Source organism: Carlito syrichta, unplaced genomic scaffold, assembly GCF_000164805.1.
Source record: "Carlito syrichta isolate Samal-C Ts95f unplaced genomic scaffold, Tarsius_syrichta-2.0.1 Scaffold57716, whole genome shotgun sequence".
Classification (NCBI taxonomy): domain Eukaryota; kingdom Metazoa; phylum Chordata; class Mammalia; order Primates; family Tarsiidae; genus Carlito; species Carlito syrichta.
In genome coordinates, this window is record NW_007001812.1 from 116,606 (window position 1) to 133,580 (window position 16,975).

Consider the following 16,975-nt stretch of genomic DNA (forward strand, 5'->3'; position numbering starts at 1 on the left):
TTTTCAAAATTTAGTCTTATCAGGAAGAATGAACTCTAATATTCAAAAATATCTCTCATATCAGACAAATACTGAAGGCGCAGGATGAGGAAAACCTATGATCATAATCAAAAAGTTAAAAACTTAAAAATGTATTATATAACAACTGCATGCATGACATTTAATAAGTTGAAAAATAATTATATTAAGAAAGCACATTATTAAATTTGGAATAACAATAGCAAAAAAAGAATAGATAATTCCTTTTCTGGTATAACACATTTTAAAATTCTGAAGTTTGATCTACATTTATAAAAAAGTTTGGAAGTGAGAAACATCATTAAATTCATTTTTAAGTGTGCTGTGATTTCAGTCTATGTATAAGAGGCACCACTGTCTAATAAGAGCCAGGAAGTCCTGGATTGAAGCCAAGCTCTGTACTAGCCATGTGTCCTTTAACAAATTACCTAACCTTAATTTTATTATCTGTAAGATGTATACAATACTACCTCTCTGAGCTATTATAATGTAATAGTAGTTAAAGTAACAGTATACCTCTCTGTATATAAGGTATGCTTACATACATGCAGATACATGTATGGTTTCTAAGAACAAATTCCAAATATGAAATAAGTTTAGTATCTGTAAACTTGAGATTTTACAACTAAGATTAGAGATAATGACAATTAAAAATGTAAGATTTCTACATAAAATTACTACTCTACAAACAAATATTACATATATTCTTAACTCTCTTTCCTGTCCTCTCCTTAATTTTTGGTACCACTCTTCCCTGGCTGTCTTACAGCTCCTTACTTTTATGTGTTCTTCTTCCTTTAATGAACCCTAAAAGGTGACATTTTCCATAAGACAGAAAAAAGTAATCCTTTCTTAGTCCTCTTTCTCTGTCATTCGTCATGTATTACCAAAGCCCATGTCATCCACTTCTACCTGTAAGTTTACAACTTACAAAGCTCTCTAGTACTTCAGATATTCAACAGTCACCTCAAAATCAACATATCCAAATCATCTGATTATATAGCCTGTCTAGCTCCAATTTTAATTTTTTTTATAATCCCTATTTGAGTGACTAACACTACCGCCCATGTAGACATCCAAGGAAAAACTTGGGATTCATCTTCCACATCCTTACTGCCATGTCCAACAGATTACTAATCCTATTGATTCTGTCTCCTATGAGTCATTCTTTTTTGCTCCATTCTGCCGCTACATCATCTCTCACCTGGATTGCTCAACAGAATGCTCACTGAGCTGTAGGCCTTTTTCTTCACCCCTTCCAATCCCTCTAAACAAAAAATCAATTCACATTATCTCACAATTGATTGGTGAGCCATTCAAAGAAGCAGCATAGAAAGCCATTCTTGAGCTGGTCCTTGTCTTCTTTTTCAGGCTTGTTTCTTAGCCTTCCTTACTCTTTCCCTTCCCAATTATTCCCCGATGTGTCATGTTGTCTCACTCTGCCTTTGCAAGTATTATTCTCTCAGCCTAGAATAATAGTACCTTCTTGTCCTCCAGGCAAACTTAATTTATCTGTCAAGAGCCAGTTCATGTGCTCCTATGTAAGGTTTTCTCTGATATTTCAGAAATATCTGATAATCCCTTGCTTTATGCATTCTCTATACCTTGTGCTAACTCCACTTTAGCACTTCTTATAAAGCCCTGTAATTATTTTCCACGTTTTTCTTTCCTATTAGGTGATGAGATCTCCTTGAAGAAGACAATTGCATCTTTACATCTTTATACCTCCTGGACTAGCACAGTAATTGACATGTAACAGGATTTTTTAAAAGTAGTATACAATAATACGTATAACCTCATAAAAATACAATATAAGCATAAAATTCCTGATGGTTTTATATTCTTCCCTTTGTTTCATAATGGTTCTGACACACTGACTTAGTAATCAAGAAGCAGACCAGTTAATAAGCCCTACTTTTCACTGCCCCAAGAGACTGACCTCTCAACTCTAACTGCTAAAGAAGTGTTTGACCTACTTGTTCCTACCATCTTCTTCCCCATGCTGGTTGCTGTGACAACTCACCTGGGACAAAGAATTCTATTTTATGCAATACCTAATCAAATTATTTACAACTGTGACAAGTCTAAGTTATCACAATGTGTTAATCACAAGACAGATACATCATTACTGAAACTGAGAAAACAACATTGAAAGACTGGTTTGTCCTTAAAAAAAACTCAATATTTAATAAGAACTCTTAGCTGGGGCAAAAAAAAAATGTAATAATCACTTCTATTTTTATCAACATTAAGTAAGAGTATTTTACAAAATAATCTATAAAATAAAAATATCACTCCAAATTTATCATATATAGTTTTACTCTTAATATATGTCTATGAATACCACACACACAAACACTATTATGCCAATTTTTATGACCTCAGGAATATCCACTTAAAGAAACTAAACCCAAGTTATTGTATGTTAAATTCTTTCAAAAACGCTTTTGAAATAGATGTTCACTAAGCTCAGTACCAGCTTGGAAATTCTGTGTCTCTGTCAGTTATTTCTAAGCATATAAGAAATCTAAACTGGTAGATTATTTCTTAGTATACTCATACTGGTCTTTAAGACATAAAAGCATATTAAAGAGTTATCCTAAAAGCTTTTATAAATTGATTCTATCTTACATTGTACCACTGTTAACATGTACTTAAGGTAAACAGAACTAGATCTTTATTTCCAGATCATTTAAGATTTCAGTTTTATCAATCTAGTCACCAGTAGTTAAACAACTGTCAGTGGAAAAAAAAAAATCTCAGCCAGGCATGGTAGCACATGCCTGTGAGGTCCCACCTACTTGGGAGACTGAAGTAGGAGGATCACTTGAGCTCAGGAGTTTGAAACCAGCCTGAAAAACATAACAAGACAACAAAACTCCATCTCTTAACACACACACACACACACACACACACACACACACACACCCTCAACAAGCCAAATGACTCTCTGAAATCAAAGTGAGGAAACGGCTCAGACCTACATTCTAAGGTGAATGTAAGAAATGTGAGTATATACCATTCACAGCACAGCCAGTTTCCCCTAGTTCCTCTGTACATCCCTGAGAAATCAGTCATACAGAGATGGGAGGGAACTCCCCAAATGAGAGGTCTGGAAACAGCTATTAGAAAAAGAGAACAGCTATAACTGACTCTCCAGAGACAGGAGGTTAACACCATGGGGTGACAGGGGCTGAATTATCTCTCCCTATCCCATTTCCAAGCACCCCAGGCAAGTCAGAGCAGAAAAAAAAGTGGCAGTTAAGGCAGAATTTTAAATGATTAAGAGACAAGTTTAATAGTAATTATTATATATAATAAAGTAACCCATTATATATAAGAGACTTGAATTTATATATCTAATACCATTTGATTGCTACATTAACCATGATAGATATATTAGATAGTCAGCATAGGTATCATCACCTCCATTTTCACAATAAGGTAAAAAGGTAGGTTGCTTTCCTGAAATCCACAAATAACAAATAGGATTAGAAGCCAGATCTTCTAACTCCCAACAAAAACCCAAAGCCTTGCTTTACTCTACAGTCTATGACTGTTGGTTATCTTAAGTATAATTCCAAAAAACTTACAGAGTACAACTCCTAGTCCAAGTATTTAGCTTTCATGCTGAATGATGTTAATTAATGGAGGGAAGCTCCGTATTTGCAAATTACAGAGTTAGCAGCAATTACAGAGTTAGCTATGGAAATTTTTAGGACAGAGATCATTCAGTCTAACTCATTAATTTTACAGATGAGAAAACTGCAGTCAGTAAAATGCCTTGCCTAAGCACATGCCTATGACTCCAAGCTTGATATTGCTTTTTCCTCTACACATACATCTTTCATGTTGGGCCTAAATGTACTATGAGACTCAACTTGCTCTCTACAACAGAAAACATTTCCAAATACCATAAAATCAGCTCTTAACAATCAAATTTGGTAGAACACTAGTCTCAGGAGGCAGTTTCCACATTCTTGTATTAATTTACATATTTTGATCATTATAATAATTTGACGGCCAAATTGTCCTCTTTTTCTATGGTAACAAAGAAGAGAACAAAAGTTGTTATTCAACCTATTTGCAGAATTTATAATTTTTAAATCTGAAAAAGATCTTAGTAAGTCATCAACGTCAAAATTTTACCACTAAGTATTAAAGAATAAAGCCAGCTACTTAAGTGTCACTTTGTGTAAACTTATCATTTGTTTAACAATATCTTTATGCTGCAGAGAAAAATTAATGTCAAAATAACTTTGTGTAATTCTAAATTCACCAAAAATCTGAGCAACTAAAACTTGTTAGGTCAGGAAAACAAGCAGATAGGAAAAGAGAGACGAGAGACAGCCAGCTCAACAGCAAGGAGGAAAACCTGCAAAGGGGACTCCAGATGAAACTGAAGCCCACCCTCCTTACAGGCTAGGGCAGTTATAAAGCTTGAGGGGAAAACATTGGAGTTGGAGTTGCTAGGGGAGTAACTAAGGTTTATGGTTAAGTAAGTTGGGAGGAAGCCTTGTGGTTAGGTGCTACATATGGCAGTATGTTTTGTCCAAGTTGGTAACTTTCCATCCCAGGGTAGCTAGCAAAGTGGCAGGGGTCTCTAAGATGGTGTGTCCCAGGCTAACAACTATTTTAAGTAGCCTGCACAGATATAAACCGGATTCCATATTATGACTAACAAACAAGGTGGAAGTTAAGTATAGAAACTATGCATCATTTCTTGATAAGATCACAGAGTACATAAAAAATTAAGTTAGAACTTTTCAAATGATAATGTTAAAGCAAGAGTTTGCCTTACCCTCTCTTGATTATTTTAATTTTCAATCTCTATATAAAATCATGGAATTGATTTGAGACATGAACTGTGGCTTCTTAGTTAAATTACAGCAATAAGCAGAAAGTCTCAGACCCAAAAATATGAAAAGATGTGATCCTATCTAAAGATAAGTATTTTTTATATTATGTTTCAATATTAATAATTTATCAAATGACGTCACCAATGATTTTGACAATTTCTACCTGGAAAAATACACTATTCACTAGAATCTATGGAGTTTCATATTTACTTTCAAACCCCTTGAATAAAGATACTAACAAGTAACCTTAATAAAATATTTTTTCTAACAAAAAGTTATGCCTTTCCTTTTTATATCTGCTTTGTCTTACATATGGTGTTAAAACAAGTTGGTGGTACTTATCAGTGTAAATATCAATTTGTAACAACTCTAAACCTCACTTATCTTTCAAAGTCATGCTCAAATCTACATCCATTAAAAGTTTCAATGATTACACCAGATAGCTATGATCCCAAACCTCTAAATTTCCTAGAACTCCATCTAAAGCCTCTTTAGAACTTAAACACTTTCTATTTTACACTAAATTAGCTAGAACCAGCTTCATCTGTTGAATACAAGGTCCCAAATGTCTGACCTTCCCTGGTGGATAAGGAGGAGGCCTACAGCTCTGACCCAGGAATCAAGAGCAGTGATATATGTGAGGGCTGATGCAGATGACACGCAGCAAGTGCAAGGGGGAAACAAACAGCAAACTACAGGTGAGGGATAAAGGAGAACCAACTTGTATCCAGGGAAGAAGGACTTGGGACGTGAGAAAATGTCTGAAGGGGTGGCTCAAAACTAAAATAGTATTCACAGTGAAAGGCTGTCAAAAGAAACAGACAAGATAAACTGGAGGATTATCATAGCAGAGCTGGAAAGATCCCAAGGCAAGAGTATTCAGTCTTCACCAAACTCATGAGTGAAAGGTGTTAAGGGTTCTGCATCCTTTGGGGCACTTAAGGTCAGGGGACATGTCTTAAATAACTGAAATGAGAGTTAGAAGAGCGGTGTTCAAGTGCAAGTTCTGACATTTTCCAGCTGTGTGACTTGGCAAGGCAATCACTCTGAACTTCAGTTTCCTTTTCTATGAAAAAGAGACAACACCTATTTCACATGGTAATTCTAAAAATTAAATAATTTATATGAAAACACTTTATAAACTTTAACACTGCAGGTGTAAGGCATTATCAAAATACCATACTATAATATTATGTGATTTAATTTTGGTTATTTTTTAATTGTGAAAAATTCCCAGACACGTATTTAAGACTGAATTTTTATTTTGATTGGACACATTTTACCTCAACTTTTAAAAAATCTGTTTGATGATATAGGTGTTGAATGGCTTTGTTCCACTTCAATTTTATTTGATTTCTCAGTATTAATTTGGCCAATAATATTATCTACTTTCATTGTTGTAGAAAGAACAATTTCCTCCTCACATCTCCTGCCGTGTGTGTGTGTGTGTGTGTGTGTGTGTGTGTGTGACAATAATTATAAAAGGTATTACTCAATTCTCTTAAGACAAAAATCTAAACTTTTTTTGTGACTAGATAAATCTTCAACTTCATCAAGAAGTTGCAACGAAACAGTATTCCAAAAGTGTGGTATTCTTAGAATGATAAAAATAAAAGTTCTCTTATCATTTGCTTAATCAGTAGAGCATTTTCTCACTCACTCTCCACAAAGGCATTATGGGGGAAAAACACTTAAAAAATAACAGATGCTGGAGAGGATGTGGTGAAAAGGGAACATTTCTATACCGCTGGGAGTGTAAACTAGTACAGTCTCTGTGGAAATCAGTGTGGCGATTCCTAAAAGTTCTAAAAATCGACCTTCCATGTGACCCTGCAATCCCCCTACTGGGAATATACCCAGAAGAACACAAATCACTCTATGAAAAAGATACCTGCACACGTATGCTTATTGCAGCATTGTTCACAATAGCAAGAACATGGAACCAACTGTGCTGCCCATCAAGAGGACTGGATTTTAAAAATGTGGTACATATATACAATGGAATATTATGCAGTCATAAAAAAGAACAAAATCATGAACTTCATAGCAACCAAGATGGAATTAGAGTTTATAATACTGAGTGCTCTCTCACAGAAACAAAGAGCTGAGTATCACATGTTCTCACTCATAAGTGGACCTTGAACAACTACCACAATACTATAAGAAAAGGATTGACAGTAGTGGGAAACTGTGGGGGGGGGACGAGGGGGGAAGGGGAGGTGGGATTGACAGTAGTCGATATCTACCTGGGGAAGGGGGGGCATACCTCATCAACAGGGGCACCTGAACAGTGAATATCTGTATACCTAACCCTGAATTGTACCCCCACAGTTTTAAAATAAAAATTAAAAGAAGAAAAAAATATATATCAAAGTAATGGAGAACAATCAATTGAGAAAGGAAAACGTTGATGCATGAGGATTGCTTAGGAAAAAAGGTAGAATTTTTGCTTAATAATACCACTGAAGAGCCACTGGAAGGTGGAAAAAAATGAGATGTTTGCTCTAAGATCCTTTGAAACACCACCAATTTAAGTCCTGATGTTAAGTTAGGTTTTAATTAGATTTGAATAAATAACAATGTTAAGTTCATACACTTGTAAGGTAGTGAAATTTTATATAATATTCAATATAGTCTATATGCATGACTTACAGGGCTGCTTTTATTAACATCAGGATAAATTATATATAAGCAATTGAACAATAATAAATCATACAAAAATTAAATGCAATATTAACTTGTATTTAGGATGAACTTCATCATGACCTTTTCTATACGAAACAGTAAAATCTCTTATTCAGTAAAGAGGGGAAAAAAAGAAACAAAAGTCTGGAAGTAACTATCAATTTAACTATTTAAATTAAAATTGAGTCTCATAATTGAAGTAATTGCCACTAGAATTTTATTTCTATTTTCAGGATTCTGAATAAATTCATCAGTTACAGGCCTCTGGATAAATTTAAGTGTCTCACAGAAAAAATAGAATAAATTTTTTTTTTTTAACATAAAACAGAAATTCCTTTACTAAAGTGAACACTTCATAATACAACTGTTTCTGGAATACCGCCAGCCAATGCCAAATATCAATTAAGAATAAATTAACAAGAAATAATAATTTATATAACTGAAATGATAGTATCTACTAATTCAAACAGATCAAAAACTAAAATTCTTATGTACCAACAATTTCTCCTTTAAAAAATACTAAGACACTGAGTATAAGTAGAGATTAGACATATGCATCAAGGGGTCAGCATATACTAAATACTTGGTAAGAATAACCTCCCAAACCATAAGATCTTGGAACCAAGTGACAATCCATAATAAAATATCAAAATGTAACATGACTTATAGGATTTTTAAATATAACAAAGTTGAAATTTCACATTTGTATTTTGATGTCAGAAATTCTAAAGTGTTTTTTATTACTCCTTTGCTTTGAAGTCAATTCAAAATTACAGTTTTTTGAAATAGCATATTTTGTTAAATAATGCGCTTATATTTTTAACTATTGCTATTATTTTCAGTATTTAAGAAAATATGTTCATTTTTCAAAAGAATATATGTATATAAACAAGTTTTATTTCCTGTATCAATCACATTTCAACTCCAGTGATATTATTAGTGTTACTCCTAGTAATCACACCAGTTATCTAAACAAGTCTAAATAGTGATACCACCAAAACCATGCTCATAAAAACTTAAAGTTCCAAATTATACTTTTAATATACCTACACATATAATATTGAAGACTCATGCTCATTTTATAACACAAAGTATATACATAAATGGAAGCTAACATCCACAATTTTAATACATTTTTAAGACCCATTAAAAAATACACCACAAATAGTTTCATTAGTTAATAGCAACAATAGAAAAAGGTAGGTGAAATATATTGCTTTTATAAAAAGATTTTCTTAAATCAACTCAATGAAAAAATTCTTTAAAAGAATTTAAGTTTGAGGACTTTTTATAGCTGAGAATAATACAGGGTTTTAATTTTGAAATAATATAAACCTGATCAATCAGTATGACATTTATTTACTAAGTAATCACAGTCTAGAAACAGCTAACTAATCATATGATTCTTCTAAGTAAAAAATGAGTCATTTAAAGTATATATCAAAAAAAGTATATATCATAGTCAAAATGGATCACATAAAACAGAAGCAAACAGAATTTGAAAATACACCGAGACCACTTTGCCTACATATTCTTGCAAAAATGACATTAAAATAATTTTTTTTTATTTAGTACTATTTAGTACTTACTTAAACAAGATCTTTTACCAGCTGTGCTTGCACCACCTGAACACAAGTTGCCTCCTCGGTGAATCAATTCAAGTTCCAAATTGGTTCTGTAAGTAAAGCATTATAATATACCTCAGTCATTACACTGAAGATTCTTTTTAATTTACTTTGTTGACATGTTTGAATCAACCTAAATAATAAAGTCCTTTAACTTTACTATTTACAAAAGCACCATTTATGTACTATCAGTAATAATCATATTTTATCTGATATTTTGAAATAAAAAGTAAACAGTTTATTCACCCTTACTTACATATTCATATTTATACCTGTAAAAAATTGTATACAACATGGTGTAACTGATGCAAAGTCCCAACTGCTGGCAAATACTAAAAACTAGACCTTAAGAAAAAAACCACAACATATTTCATAAACCTGCACATAAATATGATGAAAGAATTTGTACTTCAATGTCAGTCACTGGGTAGGTGGTTACTATCATATAAAACATAAGGGCATCCCAATTTTTCTATCAGAGAAATGGTTATCATTCATTGGAGCTTAGATTGTATCTAGAAATCAATATTAAAAAATAAAATAACTAATATCAAAGTAGCTATGAACACCACATTATAATTAACAGCAGTTTCTTTTATGGATTTCTAAAACTACAATTTTATTAAAATACACTGTGTAACTACCAACATGGCTAAACATCAGAATTGTTCATATAGATCTGAAATGGCAAGGCATTTAGCGATTATTGGTGAACAGAGTAGCAATAATTAATAAACGGGCATTTCAAAAGTCAAACTTACACAGTATCTAAAAATTTATTCAAAAACGGTAACAGTAAAAGAACCTATTATGCCAAAATAATAACTAAAATTTTTGAGATAATTTAAACTGTATTTTACTTCAACAGTAAACTTAAACATACCTTTATTTTCTAGAACTCAAAGTAAATTAACTAGTTTATATCCAAAATATGCATTTAACATAATAGTGAGATATCTACCCACTTTTAAAAAAAGGCAAATTTCAAGCTTACTCTTTGCAAGTGAATTCAAAAAAGACAATTATCTTGTTTTATTTAAAACAAAACATTTTGAACTGGTTGGTTGTATTTTAAACACAGACTGTTTGGAAATGATATTTTCATGTATTTACTTATAAATGTAAACTGTTACAAATATTAATATTCCTAAGTCTGTACATTTGCCACCCATTTCTAAAGGAATGCTTTAATCCTCTCTACTCAAGGGAGGGAAAGCAATTTCACATTGATAATGTTCCTGCTCAGAGCTCCATCTGGTTGCTGCTGATAAGGGCATCTGTGTGACAAGGGAATTTTCCACCCTTCAGGCGATTTGCATTGCTCACTGAACTTCTAAAAACCTACCAGCAAGGAAGCAGGGACAAGGATTTCATATTAGTGGACAGAAAGCGAGCGGAGACCAGCATGTGTTCCTTCATCAAGGGACTATAAATGAGATCAATACATTTTGTTTTCACAAATCTTCTGTTGCCTAATCTGTAGAAAAAAATTAATGGCTATATTCTCTTATACAAACTAAGATTTCCTAGATAGTACTTTTAAGAGAGCTAACCAGAAACATGAACAATTCTTACACATGAATGTCAGAACCAGAATGTCAACATTCACCATATTTGCAACAATATTTATTAAAATATAAATACAAGAGCAATTCTGTTTACTCAATTACGAAATATGATATTTTAAAGGACAACAAGCATGTTACTAGGAATTTCATTTTAAAGAATACTTGAAATTAAAAACCGTTAAATTGAATTATTTCAGATTATAGTTGGATCTCCTAAACAACATTTCTTCTGAGTTAAAAAACAAAAATCACCTAATCAAAGAATTAATATATAATAATATCAAGAATTTTTAAATTTTTTTTAAAGAGATGAAGTCTTGCTATGTTGACCAGACTGGATTTGAATTCCCAGGCTGAAGTGGTCTTCCTACCTCAGCCTCCATATCCAGCAACATTTAGGATTTTAAAAATAAATAAGGCCCTAATCATCAACTTTTCCTTATTTCATTGATATTAAAATCAACCCTTTAATTTGAGATCTGCTAGAGTAAAGAACATACAAATGAGCCATGTGCCCCATATCTATCTTTCCTCACTGTTGAAAAGCACAACACAATATTCTGTTTCTGCTCTTTTCAATGAGTGATTCAAAAATAAAGATATGCTGGGGGGGGGATTTTCTGAGTTTCTGTTCTTAAAGAAAAGGAGACTCGTTTCTACATTTTCTAACACAAATACATGCAAATTAGTTTGAAAGAAAAAAAGAGAAAATCCCTACATCTGAAAGAATGATGAAAAAGACTGCTTAAAGCCTATCATAGTAGCCACCTAGATACATGTCCATATAAAAAAAAACCTCTATCCATGCTCCAGTTTCTTTTTGCATGACCAAAGTCTGCTCTCCCCTCAAGCCCTCTTCAGTACTAACTTCTATTTTTAGAGCTATACTTTGAAAAATGCATGTGTGGAAGTCTATCCTTTTAGAGACTTGTGCATGCCAGGCCGTTCTGGTACAAAATTTTCACCTGTCCTTGTTTTCTGTTTTCTCTCCTTTCTCTAATAAACCCTGTTTTAAAACTTAAAAAAAGAAAAACACATGTGTACACACACTGAAATACATATTGGTATAGTAGAAAGGGCAAAGGCTCTGGAAAAAGATATGGGTTCAGGCCTGAGCCTACCACTTACTAGTTTAGCAAGTTACCCAATCTCAGAGAAAAACAGTATCTTCATTCATACTACAACCCACATTTTATAAGATACAGCTTAAGTTCTAACTTCTTCAGGAAGCTCTCCTGAGACAGGAAAGAAGGACTTCGGCATACTTTGTATTTCAATTTGCTCATCTTCCCTTTTGAAGTTCCACCGCACTTTCTCTATAGGACGTTTTCAAAAACAAATTATATTCTATTTTTTATAGATTGATGTTATGTCGATTTTTCTCTCCAACTAAACTGTAAATTCCTAGAGAGCAAGGACTATTTCATATACATAGCTTCTAAATGTCCAATAGTACCTAGCAAAGTGATTTTAAAAAAAAAATCATGGGCACTGACAATCTCTTTGTTTTGATATGTAGCCAATTATAAGATTCTCTTTAGTCTTTGCAGTTTATTTTCTGTCTGTTGTTGATTCTTCCATTCCTTTGTATCCAGCAGTGACTCCTCCCCACAAAAAGAGGATTTGGAAAATAATTTTTTTATTTTAAAAGAATTCACAGTTTGGCATTTTAGCAAGCACTCCTTTTATTTTTAATATAATCAATTTACAAAGTTTAGACTTACAATGCAACTGATGTATGAAGCAAAGTGCCTTCACTCTTCTGAGTACCCCCTAGTGATTTAAAGATGTCTCTCCATATATACTGCAGTTACTCAAGTTTCATCTTCTATCCATTTTCCTCACTATATACAGGCCAAGTGTTACTCACCAATATCTCTAGACTACGTAACTTGGGTCCACATATCTTTGGAGAAATCAATTACTAACATTCATGTTATTTATTATTTCAAGAATAAAATAATGAATTACTATTGGAATGAAGAAAATTTTCTTCCCCCAAATTAACTTTCCATTATCCATTTGAATTATTGATATTTGCAACAGAATGGAAATTTCAAGAATCTATTAAAACTTGAATGCAGTGATTTTGATTAACTTTAAAAAGGAATTTAATTTTAGAAAGATTTTCCAACAGTCTTCTCAGCTGCCCTCAGAAAAACCTTCCATGGCTTCATATTGTAAATAAAATTAAAAACAAAAATATATATATAGTCCTATCAAAAAATAAGTTCTAAAGTGCACCAGAAATATTTTGTGTCTAAACATCAAAAATTTAAGCTCCCTGAAGAGCAAACAAAATTATTTATCCAGCTGGGAGAAATTCACCTCTGAGAAACTAGAGATGAATTCACTCAAATTACTGACACAAAATACAAATAAACTTGCAAGTTCTCATGAATTGTACATTTAAGAATCACTACATTTCATTCAAAAGTTAAATAATTTAAAATAAGTTTGTTGCTAAATATTTAAATACTGCTAAATATTTTAATGCCCACCTTTTAGGAATAAAGATTTCTATAATCATAAGTATTTGTGAAATAAGTCATACATTAGGCATGGAATAATTAAAGATCTGATTTTCTATTTTGAGAAAATTATATCCTATTCAAATAGGGTACAACATGATTTTTCCTTCAATTCATGTTTTGTTAATTTTTTAGTAAATTTACTTTTTGCTTTCTTTCTAATGACCAAGTAAAACTTAGAAAGGGCATGCACCTCACTGGAATAATTTTCGCAATGCTTTGGGTAATTCCAATTAAAGAATAATAAGATTTTTAAGTGCTAAATACTTCCACTTCCAGAATTATTATTTTGCTGCTTTAGAGTTTATCATTAGGTATCAGAAAAAGATGGGGGGATGGATTCTCTGTTTCTCTACCTACAACTTTAGTATGGCATCTGACATCTGTCCCTGCTTTTCTAAAATAAGAAAAGCAATATGTTTTTGTCTAAAAGTCTCTCATTATCATCACAAGCTTTTTTCCTATAAGTTATTTATATATATAAACCAAGAAATGATGTTCTAAAACGTCTACCTAATTATATTTAAATCAAGTTATTTGATTTATCATACTATAGGAAAATTCCATGTACAAGATAATTTCCATTCAATCAGGATTTTCTTATAAGGCCAACTCTAATAAAATCAAAGGCATAAAACATGAGCAACATAAATATGAGTGTGTATATAAATATATGTAGTAGAACTGAGTGGGGTTTACATTAAACCCAATCTTCTATAATGTTGTAATCATAATATTGTATACAAGTTCTGTAAAACCCCAAAACCTTAGCAAAATTAAATTACATCCAGTTTAGTTTTCACATAAAGTATCTCTTATTGCAAGAATGCAATAATTGGGAACTCTCCAGAAACAAAATATCATATCAACTGTTATATCTTCTCCTAAAGCATTCTAGATAAACAACAGTCTAGAAAAATGCAGCCGAGAAACTTAACTTTCTAATGCATCAGATTCTTTTACATCAATCCATGGCCAGTATTTGCATTCTCAACCAGAGACTAATGTTTCTTATCTTGATTTCTAACTTGCTTGCTCCAATTTTTCTAAGTCTGGTTTTATTTCTCCTGAGTTCCAAAGGCTACATATACACAGTTCATTTACTCTTTTATTATCCTCTGCTCCAGGAATGAGGCAGAGAAAACAGCCATGATGAACTGTATGCATCATACAACCTATAAAAGCTGAACACAGAAGCAGTAACTGAAAAAATAAAAACCCAACCTTGCCTCAAAAGACATGAATTTTAATTCTATTCTGCCACTAACCTGCTGCATGACTTCAAATCATATTATCTGTCTAAATCTTACCTATCACAGTACTGCTTGGATAAGCTACAAAGTATGATTCAAGAGATATTCAAAGGGTGTACAATATTGTTACAGCAGAATGTGTTTACAAGTTCCAAACTGTGTGTTTATCCCCTATTCACTTCTTTTATGGTTCTCCATTTTCACTCAACTAAGTTCTCTAAAATTCCTATTTAGAACTAATCCTTAGGTATTGAACACAGTCAACTAAACTAATCCTTAATCTGAAAGATGAGAAACATTTATTTCTAATGGCTTTCTTAAGCCCCCTACTCATTACAAATAGAGGTTTAGAACATGCCTGATCTCTTACTTCCCCTCTTTTACCTGATTTTTCTAAACTAGGATATTACTAGATCTAGGATATTACTAGATCTTTCACTAGGCTAAAACAAACAAACAAAGTAAGTTTCTCTACTACTTACTTTTCCATAAATCAAAGTGTTTAACCTATTACAATGTTTTAGTTCTCAGTGTTACCATTTTTGACAGGTCATAATAAAATACTGACATACTTTGAGGTACATATCTGTCCCAAAACATTAATAACATACTTTTCGCCACATGTTCTATAATGCTTAATAATACTTACCCAAACATTTCATTAAAATGGAAACTCTTCAGGAAATAAAGGAAAGTTGCCCATTTAGAGTCCTCCTAGGAGGTACTAAAACTAGCTATACTTTCAAACCAATATTAAAAATATGCATCCTTTCTTTAAATAAATGTAAATGGCAATAAATAAAATATTTTTTAAACAATAAAATCATCTATTAATAACAAGTAACTACAAAAGCATATACTATATATACCTACCTAGCAACAGAGTACATAAAGAGAAAATCATTGTCTGGAGAGCCTGGGGTCTTGCTATAGTCTCTATATTTCTTCTGAGTGGTATTTTTAATATCTTTCATTACAGATTCCATTTCTTTGCTTAAGTTGGTTTCTGACTATAAAAAAATGCAAACATACATAAAAATTATGTTTATTTTCTTCAGTAAGTCTAAAACTAGAAAGTTTATCATATGAGCATACTAGACAAAGTTAAAAAGTCAAAACAGATACAACACTAACTATCCACTACAAATATATTTAGTGCCCAAAGATAGAATCAATAAAAAAAGACTTTCTCTTATAAACCGATCCTTTATTGAATTCTACACTGTGATTGATACACTGTAATCCAACTATGAATTAACCACACAAACTATTCTAAACCAATAAATGGGTGTCATTAAAATAATATTTTAGCATTTCCATGTCTATTAAAAAAACCTGACTTTCATTTAAGTTCATTTTTCCAAAAAGAATATCAATGTCCCTTACTTTAAGCATATTTTAAGCACATAAAAATTTGGATTTACAGAAGAAAAAGAAACCCACAGATTTTTAAATTAGTCTTTTTTTTTTTTAACACATAAATAATTTATTACAGATAAAATCCTGTAATCAATCCAGTACCAACCACAGAAGAACTGAGCTAGGTCAGAACAAATGTACTCTTTTTTTTTTTTTTTTTTTTCTTTTTCATTAATCAGTAGTTTTTATTATGGTTTTGTGGGGTACAGTTAAGGGTAGGTGTACAATGACGTTTCATTCAGGCACCCTGTAGATAAGAAGTGTTTTCCCATCCCCCGACAGATATTTGCTACTGTTAATCCCATCCCCCTCCCCCCCATAGTTTCCCAGTACCATCCGTCATTTTCTCATAGTATTGCATTGGATGGTCAAGGCCCATTAAATGAGTGAGAACATGTGAAATTCGGATTTCTGTTTTTGGGAAAGGTCACTCAGTATTATAGACTCTAGTTCCATCCAGGTTGCAGCGAAATTCATGATTTTGTTCTTTTTTTATGGCTGCGTAGTATTCCATCGTGTATATGTACCACATTTTTTTAATCCAGTCCTCTTTTGATGGGCAGCATGGTTGTTTCCAGGTTCTTGCTATTGTGAACAATGCTGCGATAAACATACGTGTGCAGGTATCTTTTTTATAGAGTGATTTGTGTTCTTCAGGGTATATTCCCAGTAGGGGGATTGCAGGGTCATATGGAAGGTCAATTTTTAGAGCTTTTAGGAATCGCCACACTGCTTTCCACAGAGGTTGCACTAGTTTACACTCCCACCAACAGTGTAGAAGTGTTCCCTTTTCACCACACCCTCTCCAGCAGCTGTTATTTTTTGAGTTGTTGATAATTGCCATTCTGACTGGAGTTAGGTGGTATCTCAGTGTGGTTTTGATTTGCATCTCCCTGATGATTAGTGAGGTTGAGCATTTCTTCATGTGTTTGTTGGCTGCTCGAATGTCTTCTTTTGTGAAGTGTCTGTTCATGTCTTTTGCCCATTTTATAATGGGGTTGTTTGTTTTCTTCTTTT

General features: G+C 32.5%; 1 protein-coding gene across 1 annotated transcript in view; it reads right to left on the reverse strand.

Annotated features, from left to right (window-relative positions):
• LOC103251469 (E3 ubiquitin-protein ligase UBR3-like) overlaps window positions 1-15,543 on the reverse strand; it is a 59,934-nt gene extending 44,391 nt beyond the window's left edge. The window contains exons 1-2 of the mRNA XM_008050050.2: window positions 15,413-15,543; window positions 9,152-9,237 (exon numbers count right to left, since the gene is read on the reverse strand). Coding sequence (XP_008048241.2) covers window positions 9,152-9,237; window positions 15,413-15,525 — 199 coding nt within the window. The 5' untranslated portion in view covers window positions 15,526-15,543. The remainder of the gene's footprint in view (window positions 1-9,151; window positions 9,238-15,412) is intronic.
• Between the last annotated feature and the right edge of the window lie 1,432 nt (window positions 15,544-16,975).